Raw genomic sequence first — 16,598 nt, 5'->3', positions numbered from 1 at the left:
ATATTTACTTCGCTTGCACAGAGAGGCCAGGGCTCCATTTGAAAAGGACTTATAATGGACTTTTTTTTTGTTGTTTTTCAATTTTTTTTTTTATATTTTATCTTGTTTTCTGATCCACTACCATTTTTTTTTAAGTTATTTTTTTGGGCTTTTGTGCCTTTAATGGACAGGACAGTAGAGAGACAGGAAATGGGGAGGCAGAGAGAAAGGAGGGGAAAGACACACAGGAAAGGTCTGTTGCGGGAGTCGAACCGGGGGCCAGCTGCAGCGAAGGCTGCAGCCTCTATATATGGGGCGCCTGCGTAACCCACTGCGCTACTACTACCATTTTAATCTGATCCTGATGATTTTTTTTTGTTGTTTCCTCTTATTGTCTTGATAAAATCATGCTAATGTACTGTACATTACCCCCACATTAATTCCATCAGTGCAACATTATAGTTAGTCCATTCTCTCCATTCTCCTCCCCAAAATCCAGCCACTTCTACTTTGCTGGTTTTTTTCATTTGCTGGAAAGCTGCTGTCAACGAAAGCCAACACTTCGTGTACAGGTGTTTTACATAAAACACCTAAACATCTGGCCAGCTTTTAATTTGAAACACATATAGGAAGTGTTGCGTTTAATTGAAAGTGATTGGAAAAACTGCAAAGAAGAAGCGATTGAAATGAATTAGTAAATGAAGAGCAGCAGATTGGTGAGCATGATGTGACTCTGCTTTTTGTATTTTGACTGAATTAGTGCTGTGAAAATGTACATACACCACATGAGTCATCAGCACAGCTAATCTCCCCTCACTGTTTTTGACTTAGCTTTTTTTTTTTAAAGTATATTTTTTTGGGCTTTTGTGCCTTTATTGGACAGGATAGTGGAGAGAGACAGGAAATGGGGAGGCAGAGAGAGGGGGTATGACATGCAGCAAAGGCCGTCCGATGCGGGACTCGAACCGGGGCCAACTGCAGCGAGGACTGTAGCCTCTACACATGGGGCGCCTGCTTAGACCACTACGCCACACGACGCCCCCTTGACTTAGCTTTTATCATAGAACAGCATTTATGTGCTCATGCTACATGAATTATTTGACATTTTGAATATTGGCTTTCTTTTGAACATTTGCAGGTATTTTGGTTTTATGTTTTCTATCTTGACCTCACTCATTCCTTTTTTTATACATCTTTTCTGTTTTAGTCACTCAGATTAATCGCTCGCTGATGTTTTCGACTCCAGCTGTTTTGCCATCCATCAATTGCCCATTCTCCAACGACTGCAGGTCATATTTGGATGAACACACTGCCTATTTATTTCTTCATTTGTCAAATGTAATATCTCAGAAACCACTTCCAGAATAAGTGTTGCATCTACCCATTGCTGGGTAATTGGCCAAAGGCAAAAGCAATGCATATTTGGTGGTTAGTTTACATGTTCACTGTCAGCTTCTTTCCCATGTTATACAAGACTAATAAGGATAATCCATAATTCTAACATGTTTTTCCCCTTTCTACATCTTATTTATCACTGTGATTCCTTTTTTTAATTGAATTAACTTTAACTGTTCATCTTTTTTACTTGCTTGCAGTTTTTCTTTCATCTTTTTATTTTTACACACCATTCCCCCCTATTCCTTTCCCTCTTCTCTCCAGTGAATGAGAATTACGCAGGAAATGCCCTAGTATTGTACGTATAGCTACTGCCAAGTGACTCCCAAGGCAGGATGGGAAACCACTAGAGTGATGACGAACACCTTTGAAGAAATAAGCCCTTTTTTCCATTTGTATTTCACTCTTCCTTCTCAACTGCACCAGCATCAGTTGAAGCTCTCCATTCACACTCGAGCTCTCATGTCCTCTTCATCTTTTATGACGTTCTTCACTGGAATAAAGAGCGGGCTCCTGTGGAGAGGGGAAAAGTCATTTTTGACCCGATGGCTGTAAGGAGAGTTTCAGCACCCACAAACGTCACACCAGTTTACGTCAGAGACGGTTTCACCTGATTTCATTCTCCTTTTAGACGTGTGTTAAACACTGAACAGAAACATCAAAGACTTTGACTGAGGTTTCAGTCGGCGTGCTACAGGAAAATGAAATTCAAAATTATTTCTTTTAAAGACAAACAAACTGTCATCTGAACACAAAGCTACAGTCACTGACCTAATCATGTGTGTGGCTTGAATGAAGTCAGCTCTAAAGCAACACACGCTAAAGAACCACTCACCCACTATATTGTGGGTTTGATCCCCGCACCAGCCTTTCAGTATGTACGGCCACGACCAGCATAAAGAAAAACATTTTTCCTTCAAAGAAAAGAATCCCTTCAGGCTGCAGGGTGAACCGTTCACACACAGGCTGTTCACCTATGTTTTAGAGGATCCTGTGCTCTTTGTGTTAGCTGTCTGCTTCAGACATGTACACTCCAGGATTGTATACTAATGGCAAGTCAGTAAGGTTAAGAGAAAGAGTTCTCACTGTGGAAAAATGCTGACCTTTTCTCTATTAGTGGATATGCTCTGCTGAAATTGGATTTGAGATGTTGTCAGTTCCAAACAATATTGAAAAACAGTAGTAATATATCAAACTCATGAGATACATGACCTTGAATTGATGTGCAAGCATAGCGATATTATGGAGTTCATATGGGCAAAAAAGAAATGGTAAGATTAGAAATGTTCACAACTTGAATATTAACAACTTGAAATTAAAGTACAAATTAAAAGGGTAAAGAAAAATGTAATTCACTAAAATGTAAGAATTAGTTGTTAAGAGAAAAGTGATATTAATGACACAGAGAGGCCTTCCCTTTCAGTCTTGTTGTTTCAGCAGACCCAAGAGCTTTTCCTTTTTAATCAGCAGGGGGATGGTGGGATCTCTGATGCTTAAGTTGCTGTTTTGGTTCATTGCACGTCCAACCTGTTGTTCACACGGCTAAGTGTTGACTCAGCTGATCCCTCAGAGTTAAATAATGGATTTTCTCAGGGCTCATAAAAGAAAAATGACTCCAAAACTCATTTGCCATCTCACCTCTCTGTGCTGTGATGCTGGGCCAGCTGTATGACCAAAGTCAGGGGCCCGAGTTTTTCAACATTTTTCAAATGGTGCTTCATCAAAACAGGAAATATCATAGAAACTGTTTTCGTGACTGAAAGCAGCATTTATCAACATATTTTTCTAACTATGAATTGATTATGTATAATGTATAAAAGGTTGCTCATAGGTATAAACCCACAAAGAGATACCACCCACCGCTGCAGTTCCCTTCAGCTCAGTAGTGTTTAAGCCTCTTTCAGTTCATTGTTTTGATTCTCTGGGCCACAAACTCTGATCTCATCGAAGTGATAGTTCGGGTTATTTGATGTGGGGTTGTGTGAGGTACTTAACTTCAGTCAGTGTGTTACTTGCAGTCGATTTGGATCATCGCCCTCTCAGTTTAGAGAAGCAGCAGGAGCACCAGCACAGAAGCTGAGCGATGTGCAGCTGTGAACGAGGCCATCCGCAAAGACATGTTTTAGCCACTTTTAGAAAATGCCCACAGAAAAAATATCATTTGAGGTGTACGCTTTATTTTGAATATATTCACCACTTTATCTTGCCGTCAAACAGCACTTTCCTTTGGAAACAACAGATTGTGAACCGTTGAACTACCATATTCTTACACTGTATTACTCCGCTGATCAGCTGTTTGAGTCAGAAGAGCTAAACGTAGGTGCGCTTATGCGTAGTTATACAGTGCTCCCAGCTGCTTCTCCAAACTAGGAGCGCACTGATCTGAATCTACTGGAGGTAATACACCGGCTCAATCCCAGTGTCCTCCCTCACAGACTCACAGACTTGGAGGCGTGTTCCCGGTAACTTCATGAGGGCTTGGGACTGTCCCACTGTCAAACCATCGAGGTCATGAGGGCTCTGTAGCAGACATTTTCAGCCCTTTTATGTACACTTTTCATAAGTCCACATTTCTGCAGATTTTGCCTGAGGGAATTACCCAAAGGTCTTAGCGTTGTGACATTAAACATGGGGTTGCCATGGTTATCACGCGACGCCCGGAAGCGTAAAAAACAGCAAACAATGGCCATAAAACATGAGAAATAATAAGATAGAAGAAGATCAGTAAACTAACAAGCATGAAAGGAACAAACCCTAATGTTATCATTAGAAGAGTAAAGACAGTATATGACTGTATCAACACAGAGCTCACTGTCATTCAGAGCCTGAACTGTGGAGTTATTTGTCCTATGATGGTATGATGATGAATTCTAAATATCCAAATTGGATCTGATACAACATTTTTTGTTGTTGTTTACAAACAGGAAGTGAAGGGAGGGAATAACAATATACGATCAAAACCCACGGTTTAATGCAGATCTTTGGCAAGGTAACGTGATAGAAGTGCTGTCCCATCCCCAAACACTCACCAGGTGACGTCAGTTAAGTCTGTGAGGGTTCAGGGCTCAGGGTTGAGGGGGGACATTGGGATTGGGCCACTAACTATAGATAACAACTTCACACAACCCCACATCTAATAACCTGAACAATCACTTTAAAGGTCCATGTGTGTCCAACAGTCATGTGTCATTCAGTGTTACTCATCAAAATTGTTACCTTGAGCTCTCACAAAGGTGTTGAATCAATTTTCTGCTTCATAAAACATTAACAAAGCCAATCCAGCATTCTTTACACCTATGTTTACTTGTTACTTTTCCTTTGCTGCCTTTGCTGGTGCATTGCTGCAATTCTTGTCGGTATTACCACCACCCGTAGATCAGTGGAACAGTATGAAACCATTGACACACAGTCAGGAGTGTGTATTGTGTCACTCGCATATTGTGTGTCCATGTTTGTGCTTGTATGTGTACAAGATAAACAAAAGCGGAACCCCCCTCATAGAAAGACAAAGTGCTACTAGAAGTCAGAAACCCCACAGGGAACCTTTAACTTTGTTTCCAGCGGCAGCAAGCAGCTGTTTCCAGGGACAAAGCTCTGATAAATCCACTGTAACTCACCTTCCCAATGTTTAAAGGCTGACAGACAATGTTAGAGACTAGCTGTTGAAAGTGGTATAGCTTTTAGCAGCCGGAGTCAGATATTTCTCTCAGGAGTTGGTGAGGGCAGAGATAAAGCAGGTCAGATGGACAAAAACACAACTCAGATGAAAGCTAAAGTTGCCCAGACATGTTCACTATAACTACTTTATAAAATTCCATCAATATCAGTGATCAGTGTTGTGTTTTTAGCTTACTCTGCTGTTTGTAAGTAAAAAAAAAAAAGAAATCCATTGATGCAGCTTTAACCTTTTAAGAGTTAACACAAGATGTCTACTCGCCGCTTAATGTAATCCAAAAGGATTTCACTATAACCTTACTGTAGCTACTGTTGCACAACTAGCACCGTAGTTCGTCAGCAGACTTTGTGGTATCCTAGCAACAACAACACCAAAATCACACCAGGTTGCTTTTCTTTGGAGGCTTCAACAGGGAGAGATGCAGGGCAGCTCGATATTGTTCAGGATCTGACACGAGTCTTGAATGTGTGGTCTCATGAAGTCGTTTTTTTTTTGTTTTTTTTTTTCCTTTGTCATCATTTTGCTGTGTCCTGATTACACACGTGGGCATGAGCATGAGCAAACAGCTAATGGGCATTGCACTCACTGACCACTCACTGGACTCCTATTCACACCCTGAAAGGTCACACACAGTTGGAAACCATGTGTCGAACACTCATCGCCCTTGAAATATTACAAACATTTGTTGTAAAATGGATTCAGCATAATGTCAGTGTTGAGTAGTTATGCGCTGTTGATTTGTTTATTAGTTTGATCAATCCTCTTTCTCTGCTCCATCTGTGCACCCTTCTGTCTCTGCTTCCCACATACATCCAACACACATTCTGGCCAAATCCAATCACAATAGCCTTTGAGATAGGAGAGTCACGATGCTGAGCGCATGTGGATTTTACCTACATACAATATGCTCGATCTCTAGCAGGCTACATTATTGCTGTCTCCCTCACACTGTATTGCATATACTGTCTGTTTCGCACACACTCATCCCTTCTGTCTCTTTCATCTCACATGGGGCTGACAGGGGTTGATCCCTATTCACAGCCTCCCTCTGAGCATTGGCGGGCAGGGCTGACCCGCCTCCCCGGTGTCTGACACTGGCTGTGGTCCCCTCACTGGGGGGGGGGGTCTCTGGAGTTAGACTCTATTTTCACTGAAGGAACACTATCACTGTTATGGAAGCATAGCATTTATACTCCAGAGGAGATACTTTAATGATCCCATAAGGAAATGCTCTATCCCCTGGCTCTACTTAGACGTCAGAGACACATTCAGCTACACAGCATCAACCCCCAAGGCGGTACAGATTTAGCTCTGCGCTCCAGATGATAAAAGAAACAACTTATCCTTCTTACAGAGGACTTCCTGACCCTGCTCACGTCTAATATCTTGTATCCACACATTCTCAGATTGGTTCTTTATCCAGCTGAAGATAAAGTGTTGGACATTAGGTGTTAAAAAGTACCTTTTATATTTCTTCCCCATCGGTATCCATGGCGTCAAACGTGACAGAAATAATCAGTGGTAACAATGGAGCCAGCTGAAGTACATGAGGTTTCATTTACTGACCAACGCACACGCCTGTTAAGGGTCCTACACAGCATGAAACTGATCAGCTGCAGTGGAGCCTTTCAAATATGGTTGTGTGATTTCATTAAAGGCTTTGTACTCCAGAGGAACAAGGCAGTTTTTAGACATAATACACAGTGCTCACACATTGTGAGTTTCTATGGCAGTTTGTGATGCTTTTTCCTGCAGTGGAAACTTGTCACCAGTCGTTGACGTTAGTTGGTTCATCAACTTACAGCTGGAGTGCTGGAGACTTTATTGAGTTCACACAATGCTAATTAAGCTCATCAGTGCCAGGTAAATGTCTATATTCTGCAGTACACTGGAGTTTTAAATCTGGTGTCTGTGGTGACTTTACCGCGCTGCGTATCGGTAGCAACACGTTTTACGACAACCTGTGACTCTGCCAGAGCTGCACAGTGTTTTGTCGTCTATAGCTGTGTCCAGTTCAGGGGCCGCAGACTTTGGAGGCTGCATTTGAAAACCAATTGCTCCTGCAACTGCGGCTAAGAAATGCGACCTTCTTTTCCTGGGCGATGAAGGATCCACTCATTAGATCCTTCGTTGCCCAACATATCCCAAGATTCATTTCACGCCATTAATGAAAATAATATGGCAGCAAACAACACAGACAAAGAGCCTGAGGATTGGCTATTGGCTTTCAGCTCAGTTCAACAGAAAATCAGACCCTCAGGTTTTTGTGTGCTAGGTGACAGGAGCCACGCTTTGTGACACAACGCTAAAGGATAGGCACAGCTGGCACCGCAAAGCAAAAATCCTCTGTAGGCCAGAGTGTCTCATTTCGGTTCGGCCTTTGCGATCTACGACGGTTCTGTGTAGGATGTGGCCCCTGAACTGGGACACAGCCTATATGCACATTGTAAATATATCTGGAAGCTCAACACAAGAAGCCAACAGACAAATTCATTATTTTTGTGACTTTCATGACGTGACCCCCTTGCAACACAGTACAACATGCTGAAGGTTCCTTGTCATAACACGTGGGTAGGAACCTTTTAGTATGAGTTTTAGTGTTTCAGCAACCACCTCCCACAAAGAAATGTTTTTTCTGTGTTTCTGATCTTCAGCTGTCCTTCACTGTGAGTGAGATTTCACAGTCTGTCCAACACACTGAACATTTATCTGTTCATCTACCATCCATAACAGTAGTAACTTAATCAAAGATGCATAAGCATTTCTCAAATGAGTGTAAACAGGTGCGTTACAGAGAGCTCCCAAACCAACAAACTCTAATTCATGAGATGAATATAGCCCCTATGTAAATTAGGGCTGCACAATTAATCGAAATATAATGGAAATCACAATATGGCCAAGTGCAATATACAAATCACAGGAGCTGCAATCTTTATCGTTGTTAGCACCATAAAGATTGCAGTGCTAGAGAGATGCGCTGGCCTGCAAATCATACTCTCCAGATGTAAAGGAACATGTTTGTTTGGTACATGACCCAAAAACATGTTTTGTATTTTTTTTCCAGTGCAAATGAAAAGCAAAAACGACCACCACCAATCGTAATCGCTGTATCTGCCAAAACAAAAACTGTTTTTTTGCATATCGTTCAACCCTACTGTAAATATGAGTACAACTGGATAATTCATCACAAACTAAGTAGGTAAAATAAGAAATTCCAAGTATTTTTAATCAATGACACAAGCCTAAACATCCATCCATCCATCCATCCATCATTTTTCAATATATTACACTGGGTCCTGAGAAAGGATATGAACTGCTGAGTGTTCATCCTTACTGCTGACTTGCCAAACACCTCTGGCAAGCGCTCAAAGTGCTCAGGCGCTGACCGGCCCTCATGGTTATACAGTGAGCTTGTACCTGCCAGGAGCTTCACAGCTGCTATTATTTGTCACTTAGAGGTGGAGAATGGAGGTTTAGGTCAGGAGGAGTTCACACACTGTGTGTAGTTAGGAGTAATTTGTTGGAGGGCTGCTCGATTTCACCTAATTGTAAAGTTTTTGAAGTGGTTCAGCATTGAACAAGTTTTGTATTATTAGTTAGTGTTATTATTATTATTATTATTGTGTTTCTATTATTATGTTAGTGTTAACTCTGTACATCTGTGTGAAGACAAAGACATGCTTTTGGCAGAGCTCCAGTGCACTAGCTAATGATTATAAAACCACAGGGGAAACATAGTGTTTGGGAGTGACAGTGGGTGATGACATTCTTCTGGGATGGGGAGAAATTGGGAGAAAACATTTCAGGATGTCAATGTTGTACAATGTATGCAACCTTATTATTTTAGTCCACACATGAAGAAGTAGTGGTCATGGTTACAGTTGTTATTTTTTTCAAGTTTATTATCCCATTATAAAACAGATGTTGTCTCATGATAACAAGTTAATTATGTCGCTATCTTCTGGACACAAAAGAGATTGAGATAACGAGATAATTATCTCCACGAGATAATTGACGATACATGATGTTTATACAGAGGCATTAGCTTCACATGGAAACAGGGTGGAGTACTCTACATTATCACTGGGTGTGTTAATCAACCTTCTTTGTTACAGTTGTAACTGGCACCTATTATCTGAAGTCAGGTCGAACACGCCCGGGTTTGTGGATGCTGTATGTAGACAGCTGATTCTGAAAAGAACATTTTCAAAAAAAATAGACCGTTTCTGTGGTATTTATTGTACTACAGTGTTATTTATAATAATAAATGGCTTCTTAGTGACATATTCCATGTGAAGTTGCACTGGATTACACACAAAAACTGTTAACTACTGGACTTAAAAGAGACTCCATTAATAATAATATCTTAGGAAACACACCTTAAGTCTTTTTTCTTTTACAGGGACTGAAATAGCCAACCTCTTAATAGAAGAAATTACTGAAAAAAATGTTTATTCTGCTTTTCTACTCCGACCCAAACATTTCAATTTTAGTCATCACTAAATATTTTAGAAACGTTGCCATTTAATATCTTTCAAAATGTGTTACTGTGTAATAATAATTATAGTACTGATCATGATGATGGTAATAATAATATACTTATTTTTTCACCAAAGAAAGACTCTCACCCTCTGAGTTGACTGGGTGGTTGGCAGATGAGTGGAGATGTGGGCTGCCCTCTGATGCTCCCTCGGAGCTGCTCTTAATTACAGCATTAATGCAGGTTCAGTGCGCGTCACCCTGCACAGTGGCCTCAGTTAAATTTTGGCAGCAGAATGTTAACTATAAATTTTTGAGACGTGTTATTTTTTTTGTATTGAAGTCTGGTGAATCCTGGGGCTGCTGTCATTTGCTGGCTCTTTTTTCTTTAGTGGTCACATGGTGGCAAAGCTCTATGAGTTTCAAAATACAATCTGGGATCGTCTTGTTGGATTGATGATAAAAGATTTCACAGTGTTTCTCTCAAGTCTTCTCTTGTCTTTCACTTACACACATCCTTGTCCGTATGTAGAAATTTTAGCAGTAATGCTTTGAGTCGTAACTGTGCCTTCTTCCCTTTCTCCCACATTTTTTCTCATTAATTTAAAACATATTCCTCTCTTTTGCTTTACTCAGACACGGATGACTCACTCGTTCACATTAACTGTAATATCTGTGAGCCAGCAAGTGTTTGCCCTCAACCTCCCGTCTTCCCTCGCTGCTTAACATAGTGTTCATTAAAAGGCAGACAGTTAGGTGTAAAGGTAATTTTCTCGGTTTTGCTACAGTGATTACTGTCACATCATCTCGGGCTCTGTCTGCAAGAGTTTTCCCTGCTCTCATTTCCATGGTGCTCCCACTCTCCCGTCACAGAATAACTACAATCTGCTTTTTAAGTGCCAGACTACCAGCGGAGGAGTTTCTGTGAAATAAGATGTATGGTGCGCCGGTTTACACATCTAGTACACATAGATACACAGCTGTGTGAATACTGCAGTGTAGACATGCTCACTTAAGATTTAGGAAAAATGGTTCACTACTGAAGAAATCCTACAACGAAAATTAGATATTAGATTAGACATATAGTAATAAAAATCACATTTAATACACTAGTGGTGTATCAGTCTACAAATTTAACAAGACAGTACAAGATAGTGTCAGTGTAGGATATGAGATAGTATAGCTCAGTGCTTCAACAAATCATTTGCAAAACAGTTTAATTTTAGTGAAAAAATTTAATTCATAAAAAATATAAATAATGTTTATAAATGTTTTAAAATGAAATCATCTTCAGAAACTCACTTCATTTTTTTCTGGTATTAAGCTCTATCACTGTGATCAGCCAATGACAGGAACTTTTATATAGTTACTGACCGGACCACATCCTATACTTGTTTGCTATCACTGAAAAGAAGATAAGATAAAAGATAAAATGGATAGCTGGTTATCAACAGGAAGAATTAAAAGGAAACAGAGTCAAGAGACAGATGTTGAATCGATAATTGATCTTCCCCCCGACCAAAAAAAAAGAAGATTCCTACATCTTTTTCCTGCGTGTTTTAGTCCTGAATGTTTGTTTGATCATTATCATTAAAATAAAAAGTGATCAGAGAACGCATTATTTAGCCTCCGTATTGTTACGAGGTTGGATGTGAGCTGCCACAGATTCTGAAGTGGGCTATGAGTTGGAAAAGGTTGAGAACCACTGGTATTGGTACATTACAGGGAAGATAATCACATAGAGATACAAACGATAATATTTTTATCTTTAATTTCAAGTACATATAATGTTTCTCATGGCGTTAGTGGAGGGGCAGAGAAGCGAAGGTCCACCCTCTCAATAATCAAATGTATGTGTGACACACTGCAGATATGTCACTGCTCAAACTACCTGACTCAAATCAGCACACATATTTATTCCTTTGTGCTCAAGTCTGTTCAGACAGCCCAGCTGAAATAGTTACCTCATGTCACCTGAAATGTCTCTGTATGTAAATCTGACATATAATCAAAGCAAACTCTGACATTCTTCCTCTGTCTATTATTTCTGTGTCTCAGTTCGTCGTTCATTCGTTGTGAGTCTCTCTGAGTCAGAGCCTAAGTGCCTGTAAATGTAAATTTCTTCAGATGTGTTGTGATAATGTTACTGAGCAGTTGCCACTTTGTGCTCTAAGTCAACTATGTGACATACAGTGAGCGTGGCTGACACGGCGCCATCTGTGTTATGTTGTGTTTGGTGCAGGATCCCTGGAAGGCTCAACGACAGACGCACTCCCCTCGGAGAGCTCAACTGGATCTTCACAGCCATCACTGACACGATCGCCTGGAATGTGCTGCCTAGAGGTGAGACTTCACACACACACACACACACACACTAACACACACACACACACACACACACACACACACAGGGACGCATACTTCAACTCGTATAATCACATAACAAGATTATTTTCCTACGATTAAAAGAATAATTCCAATTCACTGCGACTGTGGCCCTATCTTCAGAGCTTTGTCCCTCATTTCCATTAATCATGATCAGAGGTGCACCGTCAGGAGAGGCAGATACTTGGGGCTCCCAAGGGGAAAAGGGGCCCCTGAAAGACCCTCATATTGGCACATTTTGCGATGATTACTATAAACCCTCTGAAACCTCCCATAAAGACACTATACCATGCACTGATGATGTGTGCTGTAGCTAGCCTGCACCGAGTGCCTGCATGTGAGGGAATGAGGGAACAGCAACAATATTAGTGTTTCCCAATACTTTACATGTGGCCTGTTTAGGGGCATGTGTGGGGTTCTTTGATGGGTTACTTTACCTGGAACCCCCCGGTGTCTAGGTTTGCCACTGATTATGATAACACATCAATGTAATTTATGAATTTTAGAGCAGGGTGACTAGAAACAAAAGTGGTCAGCCAATTTACTAGTTGCTAAACCCCTCCCCCAAACAGTGATTGTCCAATCATAGCTGAGTAACCGTAACCCGCCTCTGCAGTGTAAGGAATGTATGAAACAGTTTCTGTATCTGCTCTATCACGAATATAAACTTCCCCTCTGTAGAGGAGAGAGCAGCAAACATTTTTCTTCTGGTGCTGCCGATGGAGGAAAGACGTCTGAGCCACACTGAAGTTGGGAAACTGTTCTTTATAACATGTCCAGGCAATGATGAAAAATGAAATGACCCCTGTGTTTCAGCTCAAAGGAAGTCCAAATTATGGCGCCTAATAAAAGCAGTGCACTAGTGAAGCATCAGCAGAACTAAAACTTCCAGAGCCTCCCCATTGGTTGCAAATGGTGAAGATGTTGATATAAAATGCCAAAGGTGCAGTAAGTGCAGGTTGGCTCCTCAAATTGAGATGAATTGTGTTTGGAGTGTCTTGCTGTGTAATTGGGGACATCATTTTAACCAGAATTTAGCAGCCAGAAAAATGAGTCTGCTCACACACGCACGCACGTCGCCGCTAACCATTCCCCACAGACACAGCTCGCCCAAATGAAAATACACACACACTATTCTTTTTTGACATGTATTTACCTTTTCCCCGAAGCATGTATTCTCTAAGTCTCTCACTGTGCTCACCTGTCCCTTGCATGCAACACACATGCACAGACACACACATGCATCCGGCACACACACACGGAGGCACACTCAGACACACTCAGACTTTGCTGAGACAAACTGTACCCCAGCTAGAATAGCAATGTGACAATGCTGATGGCTGCCAAAGCCTTTTAAACCCCCGGGGCTCTGCTGTTAATGAAGCAGCCCACATCAGAGAGAATCCCTGTAATGAAGGCACTGCACACCTAATCCAACACACACACTAATTCAAACACTTCAACATTTAAACAGCTCAACACTAACAGCAGGCATTGGATTTGTCAGACACTGTCTCTCATAAAGTACTTCACTCACACACACACATACACACACACACTCATATTTGCTTCCTCACACAAACAGGGGAATCACAATCATAAACCAGAGAGATTGCCATGGGATTGGCCTGGCCCCATTAAGTGAATTAGTGAATACATTAATGAGTTGATGAAAATATGACCACGACACATTGCTTTAATCTGCATCTGGCTGTCCTCTGTATTCTGCCAGCATAGACACAAACCACTCTGTTTTCCTCCAAACTAGCTGCTTTGCTCCAATTCACCTTCTTTCTTTTGCCCTTGTTGATTTCCATTCACTCATTAAGCGCACAGTTTTCCTCACATGTATCTTTATCTCTATCTCTGTGTTCATTTTATTCACCCGACGCCCCTCTTCTGTCTTCGACGTGATGGATCATGTCTGTTCTCCCTCTCTCTCTCTCTCTCTCTCTCTCTCTTTGTGTCTTTAGATTTGTTCCAGAAGTTGTTTCGTCAGGACCTGCTGGTGGCCAGCTTGTTCCGCAATTTCCTATTGGCAGAGAGGATAATGAGGTCATACAACTGTACGCCGGTCAGCAGTCCCCGTCTGCCCCCGACATACATGCACGCCATGTGGTAAGACCCATGAAGACGGAGCTGAGAAGGCTTGTCATGCACACAGATGTTACACAGATGTTACACAGATGAAGACACACAGTTAAAAAATGAGCAGACTTCCCAACAGATACATTATTTCATTAGACCAGAGACATGTACAGTTAAGGTATGTATATTTAATGATTTTAAGTGGTTACTAGAGAGATTAAGAGATGCTATCAACCTGGTCACTTCCGCACAAATGGCAGATCTGCCTCCAGGCGTATTTACCCAAAAGCTATGGGCTTGTTTATTAAATTAAACTCCTCTCTGAAACTGTTTTCCACTCAAAAGTACAAATGTACTTTTTGTTTTTGTGACTGTTTTGTTTGGTTTTGTAATTTTTCTTATTACCATAAGTCATTGGAAAAACAGACCATGTTTTGGCACAGTGAGATAATTCCAGCTGCTCTGCAAGAGGGTTTCCAGAGCTTAAAAGAATACCCTTAACATTCATGGAAATATGCTTTCATACATACAATTAGATGAGAAGATTGATAGAATTTTTAGTTGTGTGCGTTCACTACAGATCTTTGTTTAATGCAGGTTTAACCTAGCTCCACAGAAACACTGGCAGCAGCAGTTTGTTTCATCAGAAGTGCCTTCAAACAGCTCCAAAGTTGTTATATTCTGTTGTTCACATTGTATCTTGTGGACTTTGCATGTTGTTACGACCCCAAGCTGGTCTAAGGGAAAGGGGGGTTAAGTAGCTAAGTTGCTAAGTAAAGGTGGCATGGAGTTTGTGTTGACAAATGGAGCTTTTTAATCACACACACACATACAGGCAGGCAGGTCCTCAGGTTAAACCAGCAACTTGAGGAGGGAGGATCCAGAGTTGAGGCCTACTGAGCCTGAGGAGCAGCACAATAAACAAACACTTTACACACAATTACACTCACCTCTGAGGGGAATGAAACAATGGGAAGAGAAAACAAGACACTGATTTAACAAGGAGGTAACTTATCCGTTGGAGCTAATTACAGCTTATCAGTAGTCCTGTCCTCACAGTGCGGGTTGCTGGCTTCACACACACACGCCCACGCACATACGCATACACATACCCGGGTCTCAACAAAACCCAGGTGAGTCTGAGATGTTTTTGATGGCTAGCTGGTTGCCAAACAAAGGAGAAAAAGTTAAGCTAAGGAGGTAGGCTCTCGTTCAGCACAAGATCCTTTACACTCGTAGAATAGCTACTCATGCAATGTAATACACAGCCACTGATCTGTAAGTAAATGGTCCGTCAGGGCCACCGCATGTGTTAATGCAACACTAGGCTGTAAATAAGTTTCAAAATAAGAAAGATACAAAATTTAAGATTTTCCCCATATTTATTGTAAATACAAAACAAAATGAAATGGTTTAATTACTTTCACAACTTCTCAAAATAAACAGTGTGAGGAAGTGTAAGCCAAAGCACGTAGGTGTTTTTATTTGCTTCTGTCCTGTAGCATATGCACACACCTCGCTTATGCTAAGTATAATTTCCATGATTTTGTTTCTCTGTTATTTTGTGTGTTGCTTTCTGCCTCGTTCAAAAGACGGTTAGAGCAGTGTCTTCACTGACAGCAGTGTCAGTCGCTGTGATTGACAGGTCGTACACAGAACAGGGGCATTGCTATTGCTTTAACCACCCACACTCATTTAACCTGCGGCTGAATATGTCCACCTTTGATTGAAAGCGGCGATATAACACCTGTTCTCTGAGGGGTATTAAAAGAGTTTGTGGGACACGTTAGACATCTCTGACTGCGGTCGCTGTGGCAGATTTGGGTTAAAAACAGCGGCACCGCAAAAGGGAAACCAGACCACACAAAAAACAGTCGTTCATGGAATTATTTCACTCACACAGCTTGAAACTTGAGCCTGAGGTTGTCACAGTGTTTTACAGTTTCTTTCATCTTTCATTGATTTGTCCTCCATGTATTCTCATTACTAGTATTGTATAGACACAAAAGGAGGTGCTGTGAAGCCTCTGTGTTGTCCATTGACTTTACATGCTTCTCCAAACTGTGTAAGATCATCATCTACCTCCCTTTAGTTACACAAACACTTCTTCCACTATCTGTTGTTTCTCTTCTTGGTCTTCTATAAATGCCTCCCTCCATCTCTCCCACTCATTATCTGGCTCGTGTTGGAAAAAAAAAAAGCCGCTCCCTCACTCTGTTTGCCTCGAGGAGCAACTTCTTGTGTAACACCCTGGCATCATTTACTGTAAAGAATACTGCTCCTTCCTCCGTGAGCAGGCAGTAGTCTTTCTTTATCGCTCGTACAGGCCCATTATTTTAGATTGTGGATACATTGCACTGTTTACCACCGAAGACATTGGGTGTTGCACTTTGTTTCACACCAGCACATGCAGTATTAAGCAGGGCAGAGTAACGACAGTACGATGTTTTAAAAGCGCAGGAAAAAATACTGAGAGGACGATAAAAAAGCAAAAGTGCCAGAGAGAGAAGGCGAGTAGAAAAATAAAATAAAAGTTTGGATCAGCGGTGGGGGGGGGGGGAGAGGAGAGGAATTAAGCGATTTGGGGGCTCACTGA

General features: G+C 41.3%; 1 protein-coding gene across 3 annotated transcripts in view; it reads left to right on the top strand.

Moving 5' to 3' along the window:
• rptor (regulatory associated protein of MTOR, complex 1) overlaps positions 1–16,598 on the top strand; it is a 182,566-nt gene that overhangs the window by 94,710 nt on the left and 71,258 nt on the right. For all 3 annotated transcript variants that reach the window (XM_023406877.2, XM_023406876.2, XM_087174130.1), the window contains exons 9-10: positions 11,772–11,872; positions 13,888–14,032. In XM_023406877.2, the coding sequence (XP_023262645.1) occupies positions 11,772–11,872; positions 13,888–14,032 (246 nt within the window). The remainder of the gene's footprint in view (positions 1–11,771; positions 11,873–13,887; positions 14,033–16,598) is intronic.

Source organism: Seriola lalandi, unplaced genomic scaffold, assembly GCF_002814215.2.
Source record: "Seriola lalandi dorsalis isolate HSWRI2012SDOR001 ecotype SW California unplaced genomic scaffold, Sedor1 jcf7180002054318, whole genome shotgun sequence".
Classification (NCBI taxonomy): domain Eukaryota; kingdom Metazoa; phylum Chordata; class Actinopteri; order Carangiformes; family Carangidae; genus Seriola; species Seriola lalandi.
The sequence above is the reverse complement of the archived record's forward strand: the minus strand, read 5'-3'. Positions and strand labels throughout refer to the sequence as shown.